Source organism: Zingiber officinale, chromosome 1A (genome assembly GCF_018446385.1).
Source record: "Zingiber officinale cultivar Zhangliang chromosome 1A, Zo_v1.1, whole genome shotgun sequence".
NCBI classification, from domain to species: Eukaryota; Viridiplantae; Streptophyta; class Magnoliopsida; order Zingiberales; family Zingiberaceae; genus Zingiber; species Zingiber officinale.
This window is the reverse complement of record NC_055987.1, coordinates 160,757,077-160,779,644: the sequence shown is the minus strand read 5'-3', so window position 1 is coordinate 160,779,644 and position 22,568 is coordinate 160,757,077. Positions and strand designations below refer to the sequence as shown.

The window sequence follows — 22,568 nt, the reverse complement described above, 5'->3', positions numbered from 1 at the left end:
TACCAGGATGCTTGCCTCTGATAAATGAAGAACTAAGTTCTGAGAGATTATCGGTATTTTAAGCTGATCGTCCATATGATCGAAGACTTGCCTTTGAAGTGAGAATCTAAGATCTGGAAGTCCAACTGAGTTTATAAGGAGAATTGCTTTACACTTTTATCTTCTGTACGTGTAAGAGACAGACATGCTAAGTTGTTTAAATATGACCGAAGTTATTACTGACCGACTATATGAAGGAGGACTGACATTTGAGAAAACCTATAGGGTCGACCGACAGTGGGGTTAATCGGCCATATGCTGAAGGATTTGTACTGAGAGTGGGAAGCTAGGTCTCCTTATTCATGTCGGACGTATGATCAACCGACTCTGTGGTAGGTCAGACATTCCTTAAACTCTGGCAGCTATCAAATGATCGAATATATAATAGATGTCTTAATACAAGATTGGATCAATAGGTCCCTTAGTTCCGATCTGCTCATGGGTCGGTCATCCTCGTATTGAAGGCTTTAACACTAGGTGAAGAATAAAGTTATGTGAAAAGTGACACGCTGACTGCCACCTCCTCTTAATTTTGACTATCATATCATCTTAACTTTGACTATTATTTTATATCGGGATCCACCCGCAAGATCCCGTATCACTCATGTTTCTTCTTTTATAATTTTTACCATTATTGTTGGAATGACTTTTACACCCATTGACATGTGTTAATTCAACAAGAAGGTTCGTTGGCAATGTTCTCCTAGTTCATATATGAATTTATTAAATGGCAAAATTATTCTGAAATCACTTGTGTATGGTTCCGATAACTGTCGACCTAGCCTTTCAACCTACAGAAGGCGTAAAATGAAATGAATTTCAAAATTTTAGAAGGTAATATATATATCATAGGGCGATGGAGGTGGGGCCAAAGTCAGGTCAGAGTTTAGAAGGTTGGTTAATATGACGATCAAAATTTAAAAATATCAACTCTTAAAATTAGCACAGTCAATCGTTGCAGCTGAGAGGTTATCTGACCGGATTATTAGGTCGGTCGGATGTCGAGTCTCTCAATATTGATGAATAACTCAAGACTAAGTCAACACTCTATAGAACCAAGACTCTTTTGGCATTTGAAGATAGCACGATTAACTAGCTTAGTCAAGTAGTCCAGTTGATCAGAACTATAATCCGATCGAACAAAATGAACTCCTGATCCAGTTGAAGTCTTTGGCTAAACAGATAGGCCGAGTGAGGGACGAGTCCATGGCAATACTCTATAAATTCGATCGGCTAGCCCTTACAAGCGATTGCTGATTGGGTGATAAGAGGAACTTGGTCGGCTTGCCATGTAAGTATATTGTGAGTCTCTCAATTCAACGACCTCATATTCCTTTTTGGCGTCTTGTACTATGGAGGATAGAAAATATTCTATATGCAAGTTGTACATTAGAAGCAGAGATTGCATGTTTATTTTGGAAAAGGTGTTAGAGCATCTTTATAATTTATCTTTTTTTTAAAATGCTTTGATATTCATGCAAAGACAAATAAAAAGACTATAAAAGGGGATCTCCATCTACAGGTGGAGGTATGTGAGACTACATAATTTTACATAGTCATAGCTACTATTCATCTTACTGTTCATCTATTCGACTCGATTACTGACTTGAACGCCAAAAGACCTATGCCAGGACCTCTTCTCTAACTTGGTCACTAACACTTCTTTTACAACGTAGGACCGCTCGAAGTCACTTTTTCTTGAATCATAGTCTTCAAACAGTCAATGTTAGAACCATCTTCCCGATCGTTCATTTTCTCCACTTTCGGACATGATCAATATAATTAACTAAATGATTGATTGGACCATAGCTTACAACAATACAAACAAGAAGAGATTAAAAATGTAAGTTCAAATGGTACAATTTAGGTGGACAATGAGGGATTGATATACATTCAGAAAGTAAAAATAAAAAACTTCCTTAAATTTGGCATATTGCCTATCGACATGTCCAAGGCTATTCAGTTTCGTAGTCTTCGTCATCACCAAAGGAAAAGACAGATGCATCAGCTGCGATTGCCTTGAACTCACTCACAGATGTTGAATTTGAAGTGGCCGCTTCTGCCAACTTGCGGCTACTTGTTCCTTCCTTTGTCTCTCCATCGACAATTCGGGTTTCTACCTTTTCATCATTGCAAGAAATCTGCTCTGCGGTAATAGCTATGCTTGCAGTTCCTTCATTTGGAACATTGGTTGTTGGTCTATCAAAAGTGGCATGTTCTCCATTATTGCTAAAAGGCTGAGGATTGGCTTGATTAGGAGATCTGCTGTCTTCCGTATCGATGTCTGAGAACACATCGTCATTGCTGTCCTTTTTCCTGCGCGATTTCATGCTTCTGTCTTGTTTTGCTTTTTCAGTGGCCACACTGACATCAGATTTTCTGTTATCTTGATTTTGAGACTTGGATGAATCATAGTCTACCATCACAATCTCAACTTGAAATCCAGGTGAAGCTACTTTTCTCTGCCGCACAAACAAACATTATAAGTACACATCCTTGGTTGGATTGATTTTTCTTATTTTTTAAATAAAAAAATTGATAGTATGTATATATTCCTTCTGGATTTATTAGTTAAGTACATCTAAAATCTCTGGACAGCAATCAAGGAGTACCTTTTCAAAATCATCAAGCTCAGTCGTGTTCAATGTAACTCTGTTCTCTATCATTGATGTGTTCAACCAACTACAAGAAGAATTTCTCATCAGTATTACTCCATCATAATTTCTGTAAAGAAGAGAACTATGTCTGACTGGGTGCCTTATTGAATAATTTATGCAGAACCAATTACAAGATAATTAAGAAGGATGCAGGAGAAGATGGTTACCAATTGCTATTACCCAGGGAAAGTGATTGTGGCAAAATGAGGATTCTAAATGAACCCGGTAGGAACTTTCATTATCCTAAATCAGAAGATGGACATCTATGGCTCCGATAACCATGAATTTGTTTAGTTAATTAGAAAGAGGCTTTCATGTTTTACTTCTCATTTAACTACTTCTAAAATGACAAGAAGGCATCTCAGAGATACCTTTAGCATATTATATTTTCATACATGCTTAGGGAGATCAAGGGAATGCAACTAAATGGTTGTTCATATTATAACTTTCCTGTCTCACTTGGCAACTATTTAAAAGCTTAGACTTAGCTGGTATAATTTCATCTCCTCCTTGACTGAATTATGCAATTTTCACTAGCACAATTACCTAACAACATCGGATGTAGTTTAATTGCAAGATTACAAAAAATATCATCAGATGTTAATAGAGGAACATGAAAATAAATTAAGATGCATTTCTAAGATATAGTCGATGAACAGAGTTTAAGAGAAGTTTGCACCAGTAAAAATCCCCTTGGCGGTCTTGGAAATGTATTTTGAAATCACCAGCTAACTCTGTAAGACCAGGCTCTCGCGGTAAAGCAAAAATCATGATGCCCTTTTGTTTTGACTTGAACCAAAAATGCTCTGGCTGCAAATATTTGGAGCATAATTTATTTTTTTCTGGCCTTATATCAGTATAAGCTATAGAAGAAGCATTGGAACAAATGATTTGGTGCTACATCATATCACATGTAGTTGTAATTGAGAAATAAGACCTGACATTTGGCTCAACACCGATTCTCCATTTTGTGGATGGAAGTCAGATGAATAAAGGGTATGTTGCCAGACAAGTTACTAAATTAAGTTCTAGAGGACATGCTACTGAAGACACATGAATAAAGGGTATGTTCACATTGTCAACAAATGGAAGTCTCTCCAACGATCAGATGTTTCAAGTCTCTCCAAACAAACATTACTATATAATTTCCTAAACAGATAAGCAGCATAACAGTTGTTTTCTACGATGATTGTTCTGCATGTACATGTTATCCAATCATAAGTCCCAGTGGAATAATATTGCCATGTCTATTTGAGTTATTGTTAGGAACAATTTCAACATAATTTAGCTAGCTCATTATAGAGAGAAGATTTATTTATCTGACAAATAGTTGGAATAAACATGACTTAGATGATGACAATAACTAATAATTGGTTAAATCTGGACTGGGGTTAAATTGATAACTAATAATCGGTTAAATCTGTACTGAGGAGTTAAATTGATCCGCAACTCTAATGCAAATTGTCCTGGTGAACCAGAAACTTTCACTATTTCAACTAGACAGGTATGGACTCGGATTGCCAGTTCATTTGGTCCAGTTAAAAGAACACTGCAAATTAATAGAAGGAAGAAGCAGAGACAACTTGTTGAAGTTTACTAATTGACTTATATGAAAGGCTTACAGAAGCACTGTATCACAAAGCTAAAAAAAGAATAATTTAACAAAAAGACAAAATCTGATGTGGAATAATACCATCAAGTCTTTAGTCTTGGGGTGCTTTTTTGTTGAGAAGAGAACTCCTGGTTGATGACATATTATTAGCACAAGAGAGATCAACATATTTCAAACAAATATGAAAGGCTAAGTTATAAACTATTTCTCACTAATAGTACGTGGCAAAAGGTGATAACGCTCACCAGCAACCTAGTATCGCCCGTCCCCCGGTTAGATATAGGCAGATAAATTTATTGGGAGTTTCACCCCGCAACAATAGCGCATGCAGGGGGTGATGTAACCTGCGGGGCTTCCGCACCCGCTGATAATCGAGCCAGGCTTATCTGTGGCAATACCACTGTATGAACCATCTGCGCTAACCCGTGGGATCATTTCCACTAATAGTAGTGGCAACAGGCGATTCACTCGCCCCCAGTGCCTCCGTCAATCCGTCCCCAGGCCAACACGGAAGAGTCATTTCCACTAATAGTAAACTTATTAGTGATGGTCATTTCCACTAATAATCATATTCTTATGAAATACAGTTAAAAAAAACTCCAGTTTATCTTGATACAAGACCTACATGCCGGTTACCTATCAAGTTAGCGTAAGCAAATCTGCTCCAAATTATTTCTGGACAGGCTAATATCTTATGTAAAGAAAAACAGATTAGCTTAGAGAATCAATTTTAACAGCCATTTGCCTACTTTCAATTAGTAATATGTTGATAACATCCAAAACTCATTTACCAAGTGTTACAGATTTTCTCATCGTCAAGTTTCTTGACATGAACAGCATGAAATAAGAATGAATAAATCATGAGAAGGTAAGAAATCATCAAGTACCATTTTGTTGGCTAACAATAATCGAAGGCCTGATCCAATATGGGCAATTATGAAGGCGAAAGCCCTTAAGCATGCACCTGAAGGACATGATAAAAATTTACATTTGTTTGTGCTCCACTGCTGCTACTCTTGAATGCTAATGAAAATGATAGAAAAAATGTGATACCTACGCCCTGGTGAAATGTCACCATTAGAATATGTTAGATTGTATCCGAAGTATCTGACGTACCTCTAACAAGATTTACATAAAAAATTCAATTATTTTTAAAAAATCATCTACAGAATTTTTTTTTAAAAAGGTTATGAACAAATGGCTGACAATTTGACTTGGGATGATAAGCCCCTTTGAGTCCAGACATCTTTCTTTGTTGAAGTAATCAATGGACTCATCAGCAGCTGGAAAGATCTGTGTAATAGAATATCCATGTTAAAAGTAACTTTAACCACCATTTGGTCACTTAGCAAATATAATTTTTTGTTTATATTCCAAAAACATAATAAAAAACATGAGATGCAATAACATCCCACTTTTAAGTACAGTAGAAGGCTAGAAATCATCAGTCCGGTCCTTGCAACACCAGCTTTGGAGTGAACAATAACCACATTATCCACATCCTGCTCTAACCATGACTTGGCACTTTCACAAAATGATGCTATTAGTTGGATTGATGGGCAGTTATGTTCATCAATGGGGAAACAGGCAACCTGACCAAGCAGAAACAAAAATCAACACATAACGATGAATAATAGATACCATAGGCTAATATAAATGTGCATATACTGAGGTCATAGCATTAGTAAAAGTTGCAATCTAATTTTATCAATACAAATTAAGTGTCGCTTGTTTGGCTATGAATTCTTTGGATCAAAATTATCCACAAGTAATGTTTTCTACACATTTTCTGTTTCAGAGAACTTGGAGGTCAATAAAAGTTACAAACTTTGACATAAAAACAATGAATCATACATATATATCATGGAATAACAGTTGAGATAATTGCACACACAAAATATATGATATCATCATAAATATATAAGAAATTAAGTCAAAATTTTGATGAACAATATCAAAATGTATTAATTCATGACACCAGAAAGCTTACCTTCCCCTCAAATAAGGATGCATCATACAACCTCTCAGAGCAAAGATTATAAACTTTGTACTTCCCCTGCAGATAATAAACAAGCAATTTAAGGACCATATTTATGAAAGAAAAGACACATTTCTTCTGAACACAAATCTAGATTCTGTATGAGTTCACATCTATGGATGAAAAATGTGTTGAGAACAAGTGTTTACGACTCCACTAGTCAGCAAGGTGATATGCTAATTCATTGAAAAATTTGAAGAAGGTGATTTAAGGTCCACCAGTCCAACACCCAAATTGAAATCATTGAAGAATGTTTCTTCAAAATTTGTCCTCTCCAACACTTTTGATATATGGCATTCTTGAACAACGTTTATTTAAACAAGATGGTTGAGATAAACCAGTGATCTAGTATGGCAAGACCTTGTGGTGTGTTTCAAGGAACTTAATCACTTCTTCCATATGATTTCTGTAGAATCCCTGCCAAAGTAGAATATTTTAAGATGAAAGGCTGTGACCAAAGCACCAAGTATGGTAAAACTATAATAACCTCAAAAAGGCCAAGAAATCCAGAGCTTATGTAGCCAGAAGGGAAGCCCATAGCTATGATTTTCTCTGTAATATATGTAAGATCTAGATCAAATTCACCTTCCTGAGAACAAAAACACTTCTTAATTAATCAAACATGCAAACTAAAGAAGAATTTGCAAATTTTTAGCTTTAGTTAATCCCAATCCAGTTAATGAGATATGGTGGAAACATGGAAGAAAATAGGCATGACAACTGAAATGATCACATGTCCTTCAAATTGCAATATGTTTACACGTTATCATGGTCCTACAGTTGTACTAAACTTCAGCTAGTGCGAGGAAAGAAATGCATACTAAACTTTTTAAATATTAAAAAAGGTTTTGTGCCATAATACTAATAGGTAGATATGAATGATCTGGAACTGGATGAGTTCTACTAACAAAAATACAAGAATGAGGGGAAAATGAAGTAGAAATATTTTTTAAGACAGCTTCACAGCGGGTCAAAGAAATTACAATGGGAGATGATTGAATTTTGTTACAGAATCTATTTTGAATGAAAAAGAGTAAAGTTTGAAAGAAAAAAAACTAAAAGTTTCTCTTGGGGGGTTTAAAAAAATGTATTTCAGATAAAACTGAGAATATTCAAGTTCATAAAATAAGATATTGACAAGCACATTTTTCTTTGACCAAATAATATGAACTCTTTAAAGCAAAGTTTCAAATTTCAATTGTAACCCAAAGTCAAAGGCATTAATATGACATTGATGAACAGCAAATTTTTTCTGACAATTAACATACTTTTTATGCTAAACTAGAAATAATATCCATGGGATCGACTTCTGAAAAAAAAATGAGAAACTATACAATTAACAATATTCATTCTCATAAGAACCTGATATCGCTTTTTGTTTTGTGAAGCAATTTGGCGAGCCTTGACTTGGACAGTTTTCATTGCAGTTCTAGAAGAGTCTACTAAACCTTTTGTCAAAACCTCAAAAACACCAGATTGCATAACTGTTGTATTGTTCTCAACACTTTCCTCTTTTGAAGATAAGTTTGAAGGCAGAAGTGATCCAAATCCACTAGTGATTTGTTGCAAAGTTGACTTTCCTTCATTTCCTGATTTTGAATCTCCTTGATGAGATCCTTGTAAACCTCTGAGAGCCTGTGCCCATGAAGATATTCCAGTTGACAGTATTGATGGTATCTCTCTCAGAGTTGCATTCGGTTTAGTAGAATCATGGTTACTTGTATTGGAGATGTTATCAGTTTGTGAAGAAGAATCATGTTCTTTGGAATCTTGCAATTCCATTTTCTATTCTGGTTTTGAGCTCCCAAAGCTAGCTGCAGCAACACAAATAATCAGCAAACCATACTATAATTCACTGCACTTAGAACATAACTTATGTATGTCCAAGAAGCTACACATGAAAAATAGGATGATACAAGGTCAGAAATCAGATGCAAAGGAACCAAACGTCCGTTAGGAACTAATAAACAAACTAAGCACTAATTAAAAAAAATTCTCAAATGACTATTAACCTGAGTTGAAAATAGTCACTTGGACTACTGACTATAATGGAAGCTTGACTTAGTAGAATAATCATGGCAGTGTGTAAGCATGAAGGTGAATTGGTTCAGATATTTTATCCAATCCAACTAGGTATTGCAATTTTGATGGTAGTCACAACAAGCAAAGAAGTTCCAAGTACAAGTGAATGGTGTTGAGGATTGGGAAGATGAAAAAGCATGGAAGAGTAGCAACATAACGACGGGAAACTGCTCAAGTTGTATATTAAATGATAGTGTAAAATGGTATGAGAAAAAGCTGTTCATTCTGGGCATATGATGAAGCAGATTTGAATAAATGAAACATATCCAAGTCAAAGTATTCTTCAATCTGATCATGTGAGGAAAACATCTATGGTTCAAAAAAGAATATCGAACTAGGAATTTAGCAATATATTGAGGTCAGTCAAAATGTTACCGAACAATGTGAAAAATAGAATGAGAATTCTTTAGTCTAATCTCACAGAATAAGCAGACAAAGGATCGCTCAGACGTTTTCACGGTTCATGGCAATCCTCCAGCGGAACAGATTAATGAACTCAGAAGTCAAACAACTCTCGCTCATCCCACTCCTACCAGTGAATCTATGAGCACTCGCCGATGTCGATCAAGGAACAAATCAAAGTGCACCAAGGATCCTAGCTACATTTATTGTGACAGAGATTCGGTCAGATGATCATAGATCTAACACGCATCGATACTTCATGGACTCCTCAAAATCCACAAACATTTCAAAATTTAGCCAAATCATAAAACCTCAAAGGAAACAGGAGCTACGGAACAGAAAAATCCCAGGCAGCAACAACTTACCTCTTTAATTGCTCGAAGATCTAATTGTCTCTAGGATCTAATGGGAGGGACGGAGCTATCTGTCACGAAGGATTAACACTTTGACCGGAAAGATACTCTCTCAGACAGATCTCGGCCGGATTTGTATTAGAACAGGAAGACAAACAGATACCAAATCTGATCGCAGACAAATGAGGAGCAAGGATGAGGAGAGCTATCGCCTGGCCCTGGGCGCCCATTTTTTTTTACATATTTATTTATTTATTATTTACTTCAATGTTTTTACTTTATCCCGTTTTTCTTCTTATATTACTTTAATTACCTTTCGATAATTGCTCTAGTTAAAAATTATGACAGTGATGCGGTGGTAAGGAAGGATCCTGTCCCATTGTCACGATGGAGGTCAACGAAGGTTAGAGTCAAGACAGTCGACGGATGGAGGATCTTGGCCAGTCGGGTGGGATATAGCCCGATCGGGAGCTACACACCGACTCACCATCTCCGACAAGAAATAATCAAATAGACGCTCAAGGGACGCGTAGAAGCCGAGCCGAGCGGCTCTTCCGCTCGGCGTGACGGCGAACAACATGGACCAAGGCCGATCAGCCGAGCGGCTCTATCGCTCAGCGCGACAGTGGGCTTCCGACCGAGCGTCCATCCCGCTCGGTCCAACAAAGAACGACACTTGGACAGGGGACTTTCAGCCAAGCGACCTTTCCGTTCAGCCGAGCAGCAGACGCAGCAGGATATCCTTCGACATCCTTTTGGAAGTTAGTGTCGCTGACGGGCGGTATAGTCAGACAGAGGATCGTATGGCGGAAGCTTCCACTGTCATTTTAGATATATACTCGGCCCGTTAAGGTACAGTATCAGGAACACTTTACTGACATGTCTCTTCAGGAAAAGTGTAGGATAGCATGCCCGCTTTAAGAAGCGTGCGCATACGCTACAAGAGCCCTATATAAAGTTGGGGGGGGGGGGGGTCCAGCCATCGACGAAGGTATGCTTTTTCTTGCGATTTTTACTGTTGTGCTACATTTCTTTGCTTCTTATCTCGCCAGAGACTGACTTGAGTGTCAGAGGGTCATTGTCGGGGACCCTTTCTCTGGCTCGGCACTGACGTTGCTTGTGTTGCAAGCGGGAGCGAAGTCCACCGAAGGTCAGCAAGAGCGCCACGTTCCTAGCATCCGTCTTCTCGACTTTTGGACAGGATCATATTTGGCGTCGTTTGTGGGAACGTTACTTGAATCCGAGCCAAGGAAATGGAAGACGTTGGATGACTAACCACCATGACGCTCACGCAAGAGGAGTTGGAAATGCTCGTGTAAGCACGAGCGGCAAAAAAGATGGAGCAACAACAACAAGTGATAGCCGATCGGCCAGCACCGTAATCGACAACCTCGGCGACCGATAGGCAAGCGGGGCAGGAAGATCGAGCGGAGCAACTCTCTGTATGGGGACATAACCGTAGGTCAACCGACACCCAAGGGGAAGCACCCCCCACGCCGATCCCCTTCCATCGAGCTCTGTTCCAAACCCCCTCGGAGATAGGTCAAGTGCATCAGGAGCGGGGGTCATCTTCTGGCAAGGCGCCCGTGCGGGACGCGAGGAAAGGAAAAATGCCCCGAAGCGCCACATCCCCCGAACGGATCAACAGACAGTTCTCAGAAGAGATCTTACCCTCTGCCTCGACATTACACCCTGTTGGCAATCGAAACGTACAACGAGGAGACCGACCTAGATGATCATTTGAATAGGTTCGACAACGAGGCTATGCTGCACCAATACACGGACGGAGTAAAGTGCAGAGTCTTTCTCACGACTCTCTCTGGATCAGCGCAGCGCTGGTTCAGAAGGCTGTCGGACGGCTCGATACAAAGTTTCAAAAACTTCAGAGCTGCCTTCTAGCACCACTTCGCCAGCAGCCGACGCTACCAAAAGACAAGCGTCAGCCTCTTCGCCCCTGAAACAAGGGCCCAAGGAAGCACTCCAAGCGTACATCTAGCGCTTCAACCAGGTGCCTATGGATATCCCCTCGGTCTCATCCGAGACCATGATGAATGCCTTCACCCAGGGGCTCGCCGAATGGGACTTCTTTCGGTCGCTCATCCGGAAGCCGCCCCGGTACTTCGACCACATGTTGAAAAAGGCCAACGAATACATCACCGTGGAAGAGACCCAAGCAGCTAGAAGGAAGGAGGCGCCGACCGAGCATTCAACGCCAACCGAGCATCGATCGACTAGCAGCCATATGTCGCCCAAAGGACCGAGGGTTGAAGGAGCATGGTTGCATCAAGAGACCAGAGCACACATCGTACAACACGTGGTGTCTGGTCGGCCCAAGGCGTCCAAGGGCAAGGTATGGATGCCTATGTTTTGTTCATTCCACCAGTCGGCGACGCACAACACACGGGACTGCCGAGGACTGACCCCAATCGTCAACCGACCGTCCCCCAAGGGATATCACCGTCGCTCCCCATCCCTTGACCGACGGGATCGTCACCGCTCGACCGAGCGACGAGAAGAGAGACGGGAGCTCGAGCGCCACCCTCATCAGCGAAGGGAGGAAACCAATCCCTCCAGGATCCCCGCCGAGCAAAATAGGTTGTCTGCCCAGGAAGAGGAAAACATGAACAACGCTTCCCGAGGGGAGATAGGCATGATTGCCAGAGGGCCGACCGGCGGAAACTCCAATCGGGCCAGGAAATCTTACGCCCGATGGTTGGAGATCCATGTCGTCAATGCAACAAGGAGAAGGCCAAAGGACCTCAGATGAACTTCGGCCCCAGCGATCTAGAAGGGGTCGAAATCCCTCACGATGATGCTTTGATCATCCGAGCGGTGATCGCCAATTACACCGTTCATCGGACCTTCGTCGACATGGGGAGTTCGGTGAACATCATTTTTAAAAAGGCGTTTGATCAGCTGCAGATTGAGCGCAGTGAACTGTTGCCCATGGCAACCCCGCTCTACGGGTTCACGGGCAATGAAGTCTTGTCGATCGGCCAAGCAAGATTGGTCATCTCGCTGGGAGAAGAGCCATTGAGGAGGACCCGGACCACCAACTTCATAGTTGTGGACGCACTATCAGCCTACAACGTTATTTTGGGTTGACCGACCCTTAACGAATTTCGGGCGATAGTATCCACTTACTGCCAGAAGATAAAGTTCCCAGTAGATGACCAGGTGGGCGAGATCAAGGGCGACCAACTGGTCGCTCGACGATGCTACATGGAGATGGTCAAGGCCGAGGCCAAAGCAGCACGGAAGGCTCTACGGCTAGAGGTGGACGCTATTACCGAGAAATTTCCTACCTTAGCATATGAAGAAAAGGAAGAAGTGCATATCCACCCAAGTCGGTCGGAAGCCATGACTTTTGTGGCTACCGACCTGGAGGAGAAGCAGAAAGCGGAATTGATCGTCTACCTCAAAAAAGAATCACGATGTGTTTGCGTGGTCGACACATGAGCTGCCCGACATCTCGCCAAGTGTGGCCCAGCACGAGCTGCACGTCCGACCGGACGCTCGGCCGGTTAAACAAAGAAAAAGAGATTTCAGCATAGAGCAAAACGTGATCATCCGAGCGGAGATAGAAAAACTATTGGAGGTTGTCCACATCAGGGAAGTCCAATTCCCGGGCTAGCTGGTCAATGTGGTGCTAGTCTCCAAGCAAAACAAATGGCGGGTCTGCATCGACTTTCGTGACTTAAGCAAGGCATGCCCGAAGGATTTCTATCCGCTGCCCAGGATAGATCAACTGGTGGACTCGACGACAGTCTGCAAGCTGATTTGTATGCTTGACGCATATCAAGGATATCATCAAGTGTCACTCGCCCGCGAGGACCAAGAGAAGGTCAACTTCATCACGGCCGACAGAATATACTGTTACAACGTCATGCCGTCCTGACTGAAAAACGCAAGGGTCACTTACCAAAGGCTAATGAATAAAGGTTCTGACGGTAAATCGACCGTAATATGGAGGTATACTTCGATGACACACTCATCAAATTCCTTCGAACGGCTGACCTATGCGCAGATATCAACGAAACTTGTCGGGCGTTAAGAGCATACGGGATAAAGCTGAACCCGAGCAAGTGTCTGTTCGGCGCAAAGAATGGTCACCTCCAAGGCTACATTGTCACCAAGTAGGACATCGAAGCCAACCTAGCAAGGTCCACACTTTATAGAACATGTCTCTGTTGGAACCCCCAAGGTTGTTTTGGTGTGATCAACAAGTTAAGTTAGGTCCTGTGTTGTTTTAACCTTGTGTCTAAGTGTGCAGGAGCTTAGGAGCACAAGTACTCAAGCAGAAGATGTAGCTAGCGAGAAGGATGGCACGCGGTGCGTCCGAGGGATGATGTGCTGCGGAAGAGTACCCCGGTGGACGAGAAGGAAGCCTGCGGTGGTTTCGAGGGACGAAAGCCGGAGCGGAGATTGCTCGGGGAGCAAGAGACACAGCTAGCGAGAAGGTCAACACGGGGTGCGACCGAGGGACGAAGACTGCGGATGAGTACACTGGTGGACGAGAAGGAAACACGCAGCGATTTCGAGGGGCGAGAAGCCAGAGCGGAAGGCTGCTCAAGAAGATCGAAAGTTGGGTTCGGGTAAGCCCTTTTCCAGATAGCAGAGATCACCCAAGCGAACAGATCCGGAGTAGAAGACCTGGACCGAGCCGAACCGAACTAGAGCAGTGGTCCTAGATGAAAAAATCAACATGGGTTGACTTTACTGGTCCGGGGCGGCCGGAACAGTCCGGGGCGCCCGGACCAGCCCAGGGCGCTCGGAACCCCTCCGGGCGCTCGGAACCCCTCCGGGCGCCCGGACCAGCATTTTTGACCAGAACGCGTCTAATGCATTCTGAACATTGGGGGATAAAGTTTTATCCCCCCAGGGTGCCCGAAACCCTTCCAGGCGCCCCGACCAAGGCTATAAATAGAGCATTAGCCCAGAAGCTTTTCAACGAACTCTCGTAATTCATTTCCAACGCTTGTATGCTTTAGAGTTGTATTTAAGCTTCTATTTTCTGCGCTCCAATGTTGTAAGAGGCTTCTCCGCCTGAAGGAGTATTCTAGTGCGCTTAACCTTCCTTGGATTAACAACCACATCGGTTGTAACCAAGTAAATCTTGTGCCTCGTCTTTTTAATGTTTTATTTATCTTCTTTGTTTATTTTATAAGTATTAGCTTAAAGAGTTTGAGGAAGGGTTGTTCGTTTGTTTTTTATTTTACAGGATATCCAACAACCCCCCTTCCTGTCAGCCGCAACGGTCCTACAAGTGGTATCAGAGCCGAGACGCCTCAGAAGGACTAACCGCCGTCTGAAGCAACAAAACGATGGCCGACGCTAGCGAATTTCCACCAGCATTCGAGGGGGAGATTTCTTCATGGAAGAAACAAATGGAAGTATATCTTAATTCTGATTTTGGTATTTCTTTAATATTAAAATGTGGCTATGAAGAACCAAAGACAACAAATGGAGAAGAACTTGATCTACGCCTCTGGAACAAGAAGCAACGTGATGAATCGATGGCAAACAGACGGGCAGAATTTCATCTTCTAACCGTAATACCAAATGAAGATCTAGACAGAATCGGCGAATACAAAAGCGCAAAAGAACTTTGGGAAAAGTTCTTAAAGCTTTACGAAGAACCTTTGGAAGCCGACGACTCAATAGACACCGAGCCACCGGCAGAACCAACAGCCGAAGTACATCTCGAGAACACAGAAAACCCTTCTTCACTAAGCATCAATGAAGGGGGAGAATCTTCGGAAGAAAACAATTCAATAGGGGGAGAACCAACGATCGACAAGGTAAGTAAGGTATGGCCTCAACCCTCTGAACAACTGGTTCAATCGATCGAAAAATTACCTGAAGATTTTTGCGAATTAAAAATTGAATCATCAAAATAGTTCTTCGGATTAGAAAATCAACTGCCGAACACTTCTTGCAAATTAAAAATATTATCGAAAGACTTTTTCGAATTGTAAAAAAAGTTTTGACGAAAAATTCATGTGAATTACAAAATATTTTGTCGACAGATTTTTGTAAATTAGAATTTATGACAAAATACTTCTGCGAATTACAAAATATTCTTCTGAAAGAATTTTGCAAAGTAAAGACATTGCTGAAAGAATTTTTACAAATTATATTGTCGAAAAATTCTATTTTAGAATTTATACTATCAAAATATTTTTGTGAATTAGGAATTCAAAAAACAATAGAAAATGACATGTTACAATTTGTACAAATTTTTACATGTTCGAATTTTCTTGCTTCAAATTTAAGAAATTATGATAAATTAAAATGGAAATTTAAAACCTTCTGATAAAAGCATTAGAATAAATAAATAAATAAATGCATAGAGTTATTTTAATGTTATCAATTTTTCTTAAATTTTCTTGCATAAAGTTTTGGGCTTAGAAAGATTTTTTTTAGCGAAAACAAAGAAACTTCTCAGAAAGTTCTTAATGGCTTAGAAATTTTTCTTGACTTAGATTTTTATACGTTTCTAAGTGTCAACCTTTAGACTTTTCTTGCAACCCCAAATTTTTATGTGATCAAAGAGAGAGAAGAAAAAGTATAAGTCTAGGGGGAGGTAGAAAAATTGAAAATTGGAAATTTTTTGAAATTTATTATTTCTATCTTGTTGTACGTTATTGAAAAATTGAAAAATGAAAATTGTTTAATTTTCATATCTATTTTTGACCCTAGCTTAACTTGAGTTGATTACATCAAAAAGGGGGAGATTGTTGGAACTCCAAGGTTGTTTTGGTGTGATCAACAAGTTAAGTTAGGTCCTGTGTTGTTTTAACCTTGTGTCTAAGTGTGCAGGAGCTTAGGAGCACAAGTACTCGAGCGGAAGACGCAGCTAGCGAGAAGGACGGCACGCGATGCGTCCGAGGGACGAGGTGCTGCGGAAGAGTACCCTGGTGGATGAAAAGGAAGCGTGCGGTGGTTCCGAGGGACGAAAGTCGGAGCAGAAGATTGCTCGGGGAGCAAGAGGTGCAGCTAGCGAGAAGGTCGGCATGGGGTGCGTCCGAGGGACGAAGACTGCGGATGAGTACGCTGGTGGACGAGAAGGAAACACACAGCGATTCCGAGGGATGAGAAGCCAGAGCGGAAGGCTGCTCGAGAAGACCAGAAGTTGGGTTCGGGTGAGCCCTTTTCCGGATGGCAGAGATCACCCAAGCGAGCGGATCCGGAGTAGAAGACCCAGACCGAGCCGAACCGAACCAGAGCAGTGGTTCCAGATGAAAAAGTCAACATGGGTTGACTTTACTGGTCCGGGGCGCTCGGAACAATCAGGGGCGCCCGGAACCCCTTCGGGCACCCGGACCAGCATCTTAGACCAGAACGCGTCTAATGCGTTCTGAACATTGGGGGATAAAGTTTTATCCCCCCCCCCCCCCAGGGCGCCCGGAACCCTTCCAAGCGCCCCGACCAAGGCTATAAATAGAGCATTGGCCCAGAAGCTTTTCAATGAACTCCAGTAATTCATGTCCAACGCTTGTATGCTTTAGAGTTATATTTAAGCTTCTGTTTTCTGCGCTCCAACGTTGTAAGAGGCTTCTCCACTTGAAGGAGTATTCTAGTGCGCTTAATCTTCCTTGGATTAACAACCACATTGGTTGTAACCAAGTGAATCTTGTGCCTCGTCTTTTTAATGTTTTATTTATCTTCTTTGTTTATTTTACAAGTGTTAGCTTAAAGAGTTCAGGGAAGGGTTATTCGTTTGTTTTTGATTTTACAGGATATCCGACAACCCCCCTTCCTGCCGGTCGCAACGGTCCTACAGTCTCCACCTCGGAATTTGAAGGAAGCTCAGAGGTTGACCGGTCGGATCATGACATTGTCCTGGTTCATATCCAAATCATCCAATCAGAGTCTGTCATTTTTCAAGATATTGCGCTGAGCCACAAAATTCCAATGGGATGCCGAGTGTGACCAAGCATTGGAGGAGCTGAAGACGTATCTGAGCTTACTACCTGTGTTAGCCAAGCTAATCGTGGGTGAGTCATTCTGGATATATTTGTCGTCCAACGAACATGCCGTTGGATCGACTTTAGTCAGGCAGAATGGCCAGCATCAGCAACCTGTATACTTTCTGAGTCATATATTGAAAGATGTTGAATCTCACTACACCAGTCTCGAAAAGTTAGCCTATGTACTGGTACTCGCAACACGGAGGCTCCACCCGTACTTCCTAGCGCACTCAATTATAGTGATGACTAACATCGCTCTAGGAAGACTCCTCCTCAATCCAGAGGCGTCCGGGCGGCTAATCAATTGGACGACCGAACTTAGTGAGTTCGACATCCAATATCAATCCCGCACGGCGATCAAGGCTCAAGCCTTAGTGTATTTTGTTATATAAGTCCATAATAACGAGCCGGCGGCGGCATGGAAAATATATGTGGATGAATCATCCACTCGGCAGGGCAGCGGGATCGGCTTACTCCTCATCTCACCTCGAGAGGACCGGATGCAGTTGTCCGTCCGACTGGACTACCAAGCTACCAACAATGAAATAGAGTATGAGGCATTGATAGCCGACCTATAAGCAACTCGGCACGTGGGAGCGGATAATGTCCTCATTCACTCGGATTCCCAGCTCGCCGCCCAGCAACTATCCGGGGCCTTTGAAATAAATAACTCACAATTAAGGATCTATGTAGAGGCTTTTAAAAAGTTGAAGGCCAACTTCCAGAAAGTGGTGATACAATAGATCCCCCGATCGGAGAACCAAGCGACGGTTGAGCTAGCAAAGCTGGCCAGTTCGTTAGCGTCGATCGTCATAAGTCAGCCGATCGAGCAAATTTCACTGTTAGCCCACATCGACCGTATGGAGGGAATCATTTGTAGGACCGTTAGATTCGATAGAGGGGGGGTGAATATCGATTAGAAATTTTAGAGTATAAACGCAGCGGAAAAGTAAAATAGACACAAATGTTTTTTACTTCGTTCGGAGCCTGTGACGACTCCTACTCGAAGGCCCGTGGTCCTTGACCACTTTCGTTGGGCAATCACTAACAGGTCAAAATATGATTACAGAATGAATACAGGAAATGCTAGTGAAAATAAAGCAATACCGACAAGGAAATTAAATAAAAGCTGAAGGAGCACTTTGTCGGAGCGTTGTTGATGTCGCACTGAACGTCAAGCAGCAAGACTAGTAGTAGAAGAGTTCTCAGATTAATTCTTGATACTGAAGCTCCTGCCTGGGGCTTCTTTTATATGCTGCTCCGGGCGCCTGGATTCCTTCCGGGCACCTGGAATGTGACGTAGCTGCTCAAACCGAGATGCTCCACGTGGCGACGACTTGGCTGGATAGAATTTACCTTCCGGGCGCCCGGACCACCTTGTTCCAGAAATCTCCTTTTTCCTGCAAAACAAAGTTAGTCCGAGGCAATATATATCCTGCAAAACAGATTGTTAGCACATTTTATCATAGTAGGAATTAGCACAAGTAGTATGACTTAGATTCCGTCTTTCCGAGACCGGAATCTAGTCACGATCTCGACTTAGACATCCGAAATGGTTCTAAGCCGGATCGACGCCTAATGTTCCCTTCCCGGGAACGCGTCCTCGCAGTCACTCCCCTCCAGTGACTTACCTCACTTACTTGCCAGACGTCCGGTCAGCCCTTCGACCTGTCTGGACTTTTTGCCAAGCGTCCGGTCAGCCCGTCGACCCGCTTGGACTTCTCGCCAGCTATCCGGTCAGCCCGTCGACCTAGCTGGACTTCTTGCCAAGCGTCCGGTTAGCCCGTCGACCCGCTTGGACTTCTCGCCAGCTATCCGGTCAGCCCGTCGACCTAGCTGGACTTATCCTGCACACTCGATCAGAGTGTTAGATAACGACGAACCTAACTTAACCTGATTTGTCATTCATCAAAACCTGAGTTAGACCGTTAGTGCTAACCGCACCAACAATCTCCCCCTTTTTGATGGAATGACAATCTGGTTAAGTTAGTGATAAATATATGAAAAAAATCAAGCATGATTTTCGAGGTTTTTAAGTTAGTTTTTCAAGTTTGCATTTAGTTTGCATTTAGTTGCTCTAACTTAACCACCTAACCCTCCCCCTTTGGCATTCATCAAAAAAAACAAGGGTAAACATAGTGTAGAGTTATTGTAAAACAGCTGAAAAATATCTGAGTTTGGTTCAAAAATTTAAAAAAAAAATCCAAGTAAAAATATAAAGTTAATCAAGTTGTCTTGGGGGAGACAAGTTGAATTTTGAAAAGTATAAAGTTAATCAAGTTTTAACCTTTCAGGTGTGTAAAATTTTTAAATCAGGTTTTTCAACTTTTCAAAAAAAATTTCCGGTTTAAGTAACTTTTACTTCTCAAAAGGTAAATTTTCAATTTCACTTTTTCAAAACAACGCAAAAATTAAGTGAGATTAAATTTTGCTAAAATAAATTTTTAAGGCTAATTTGATAAAAGTTAAATTTGTAAAGCTTAATAGTCAACTTTTTAAATCATGTTTGAAAATTAGGTGGAATTAACCTTCCAAGTTTTTCAAACACTTAGTTAAGTTTAACTTTTTGTAAACATAAATTAGTTTTAAAAAACATTTTTCAAACACACAAAATTTTAGTTAATTTCTCCCCCTGAACTTGATACTTAAATTTAACCAGCTGTCTAACCAATTAGATACTAACTGACTATCAGAAGATAGTAGCTTTCACTTGGTTAGTCAGATTAAGTTGACTTGACTGATCAACTTAGTCTGATTAATATCTGAGTTGTATTTAACGTCCAGACTTATGCTGATGCACTGAAATACGCATCTTAAGTCCAGACAATTGGCCTATGCATCTCACCCCTTTCTATGTTTGTCAAACACAAGCAAGGTAAACCTAAGGTGTTGGTGAGATGCTCAAAAACTAGACCTATGGGTACATGCTTTCTAAGGATTCAAAACTAGTCTAAGGCCAAAACTGTTTTTGAAAATCTAAAAATGGAAAGTTTTGAAAACAAACAAGTTTAACTTATAATTTGAAAGAATTATTTTTGAAAAATCATTTTGAAAAAAATCCTAGTCTATTAAGCACATCCCTAATTTTCGACGTAAGTTGCTAAATTCACTTTCAGGGAGTGGTTTTGTAAAAATGTCAGCTAAATATGATTTGGACTCAATATATTTGAGTTCAATATCACCTTTAGTAACATGATCCCTGATAAAGTGGTGCCTAATTTCAATATGTTTGGTTCTTGAATGATGCACAGGGTTCTTGGTTAAGTTAATTGAACTTATATTGTCAATTAATACTTTTACATTTGTGATATTTAAGTTGAAATCTTTTAGAGTATGCATCATCCATAATAATTGTGCAACACATTCGCCTATAGCTATGTATTCTGACTCAGTTGTAGATAGAGCAACACAATGTTGCTTTCTACTAAACCAGCTAACAAGTGATGAACCTAGTAATTGGCATCCACCACTTGTGCTTTTGCGGTCTAATTTACATCCAGCATAATCTGAGTCAGAGTACCCTATTAGTTCAAAATTATTTGTCCTAGGATACCAGATTCCTACATTTGTTGTTCCTTTAAGATATCTAAAAATTCTTTTAACTTGTGTCAAATGGGATTCCTTAGCACAAGTTTGATATCTAGCACACATACTAACTGCAAATAAAATATCAGGTCGGCTTGCAGTTAAGTACAGTAGGCTACCTATTGCACTCCTATAATGTTTTAAGTCAATTGGTTTTCCATTTGGGTCACTGTCTAAGATTGTGTTTACTGCCATAGGTGTTTTTATTTCTTTTGTATTTTCCATTCCAAATTTTTTAAGTAAGTCTTTAGTGTATTTATGTTGATAAATATAATTTCCTTCATTTGTTTGTTTGATTTGTAATCCTAAGAAATAAGTTAATTTTCCTACTAAGCTCATTTCAAATTCTTTTTCCATTAGATTAATAAATTCTTCTAAAAATTCTGAATTTGTTGATCCAAATATTATATCATCTACGTATATTTGTGCAATAAATATGTCTGCATTTAAAGATTTAACAAACAGGGTTGGGTCAATTTGACCTTGGTTGAATCCTTTAGATGTTAAGTACGATGTTAGTCTTTCATACCATGCCCTGGGTGCTTGTTTAAGGCCATATAAAGCTTTCTTTAACTTGAAAACATGATCAGGGTGTTCTAGACTTTCAAACCCAGGAGGCTGACCTACATAAACTTCTTCTTTAATTAGTCCATTAAGAAAGGCAGACTTAACATCCATTTGGTATAGTTTAAATCCCTTGTGGGCTGCATAACTTAGTAACATTCTAATGGATTCTAATCTGGCTACTGGGGCATAGGTTTCATCATAGTCAAGTCCTTCAACCTGACTAAACCCTTTGGCAACTAGTCTAGCTTTATTTCTAGTAATTTCTCCAGTTTCACTTAATTTGTTTCTGAATACCCATTTTGTTTCTATTATTTTCTTGTTCTTAGGTGGTGGTACTAGGTCCCAAACTTCATTACGTTCAAATTGGGCTAGTTCCTCTTGCATAGCTATAATCCAGTCTGGGTCTAGTAAGGATTCATCCACAGTTTTGGGTTCAATTTTTGAAATTAAAGAAATTTGACTTAGGTTTCTAAAAGATGATCTGGTTTGAACTCTCAAGTCTGGGTCACCAATTATTTGATCAGTTGGGTGATTTGGGTTAACCCTTATTGTTCTAGTGGGTTGACTTTCTTGATGTTGTTCCTCTTCTTCATGACTTAGAGTCTGGTTGGTTTCTGAAACAAATTCAGGTGGTTGTGTAAGTTCTAAGTCTTGTTTAGTTTCTTCAAATTTTACATTAGTTGTTTCTTCAATTTTTAAGGTAACCTTATTGTAAATTCTATAGCCTCTACTATTTAGGGAATATCCTACAAAAATTCCATTTTCAATTTTAGAGGAGAATTTTCCTAAGTGTTCTCTTGTATTTAAAATAAAGACTGGGCATCCAAATACTTTAAAATATTTTATATTTGGTTGTTTATTATAAAACATTTCGAAGACTGTTTTGTTATGAGTTTTATTTATTGTTGTTCTGTTCTGTTCTGTACATAGCAGGCTGTACTAACGGCTTCTGCCCAAAAGTATTTAGGTAGGTTATACTCATTTAACATTGTTCTAGAAGTTTCAAGTAAGGTTCTATTTTTTCTTTCTACAATCCTATTTTGTTGGGGGGTTTTAGGGCATGAGAACTCATGGTGGTAATCGTTTTCAAGACAGAAACTGTTAAAGTTGTGATTTTTAAATTCTCCCCCGTTGTCACTCCTAATTCTTTTAATTTTAATATCTTTTTCGTTCTCAATTTGTTTGCAAAAATTTGTAAAAATTTCAAAAGTTTCATCTTTATGTTTTAAGAATTTTACCCAAGTAAACCTAGAATAATCA

The 22,568-nt window shown here is 40.5% G+C and overlaps 1 protein-coding gene across 1 annotated transcript; it reads right to left on the bottom strand.

The window, feature by feature from the left end:
• Positions 1 to 1,925: 1,925 nt before the first annotated feature.
• On the bottom strand, positions 1,926 to 8,128 carry LOC122005928 (phosphatidylinositol 3,4,5-trisphosphate 3-phosphatase and protein-tyrosine-phosphatase PTEN2A-like). The gene is made up of 12 exons (XM_042561180.1): positions 7,709 to 8,128; positions 6,834 to 6,935; positions 6,707 to 6,763; positions 6,299 to 6,364; positions 5,724 to 5,900; positions 5,515 to 5,601; positions 5,362 to 5,426; positions 5,196 to 5,272; positions 4,390 to 4,436; positions 3,376 to 3,506; positions 2,652 to 2,721; positions 1,926 to 2,501 (listed from the first exon to the last, which is right to left on the bottom strand). The coding sequence occupies exons 1-12, from the start codon at positions 8,126 to 8,128 to the stop codon at positions 1,995 to 1,997; spliced, it is 1,806 nt and encodes a 601-aa protein (XP_042417114.1). The 3' UTR covers positions 1,926 to 1,994.
• Positions 8,129 to 22,568: the final 14,440 nt, after the last annotated feature.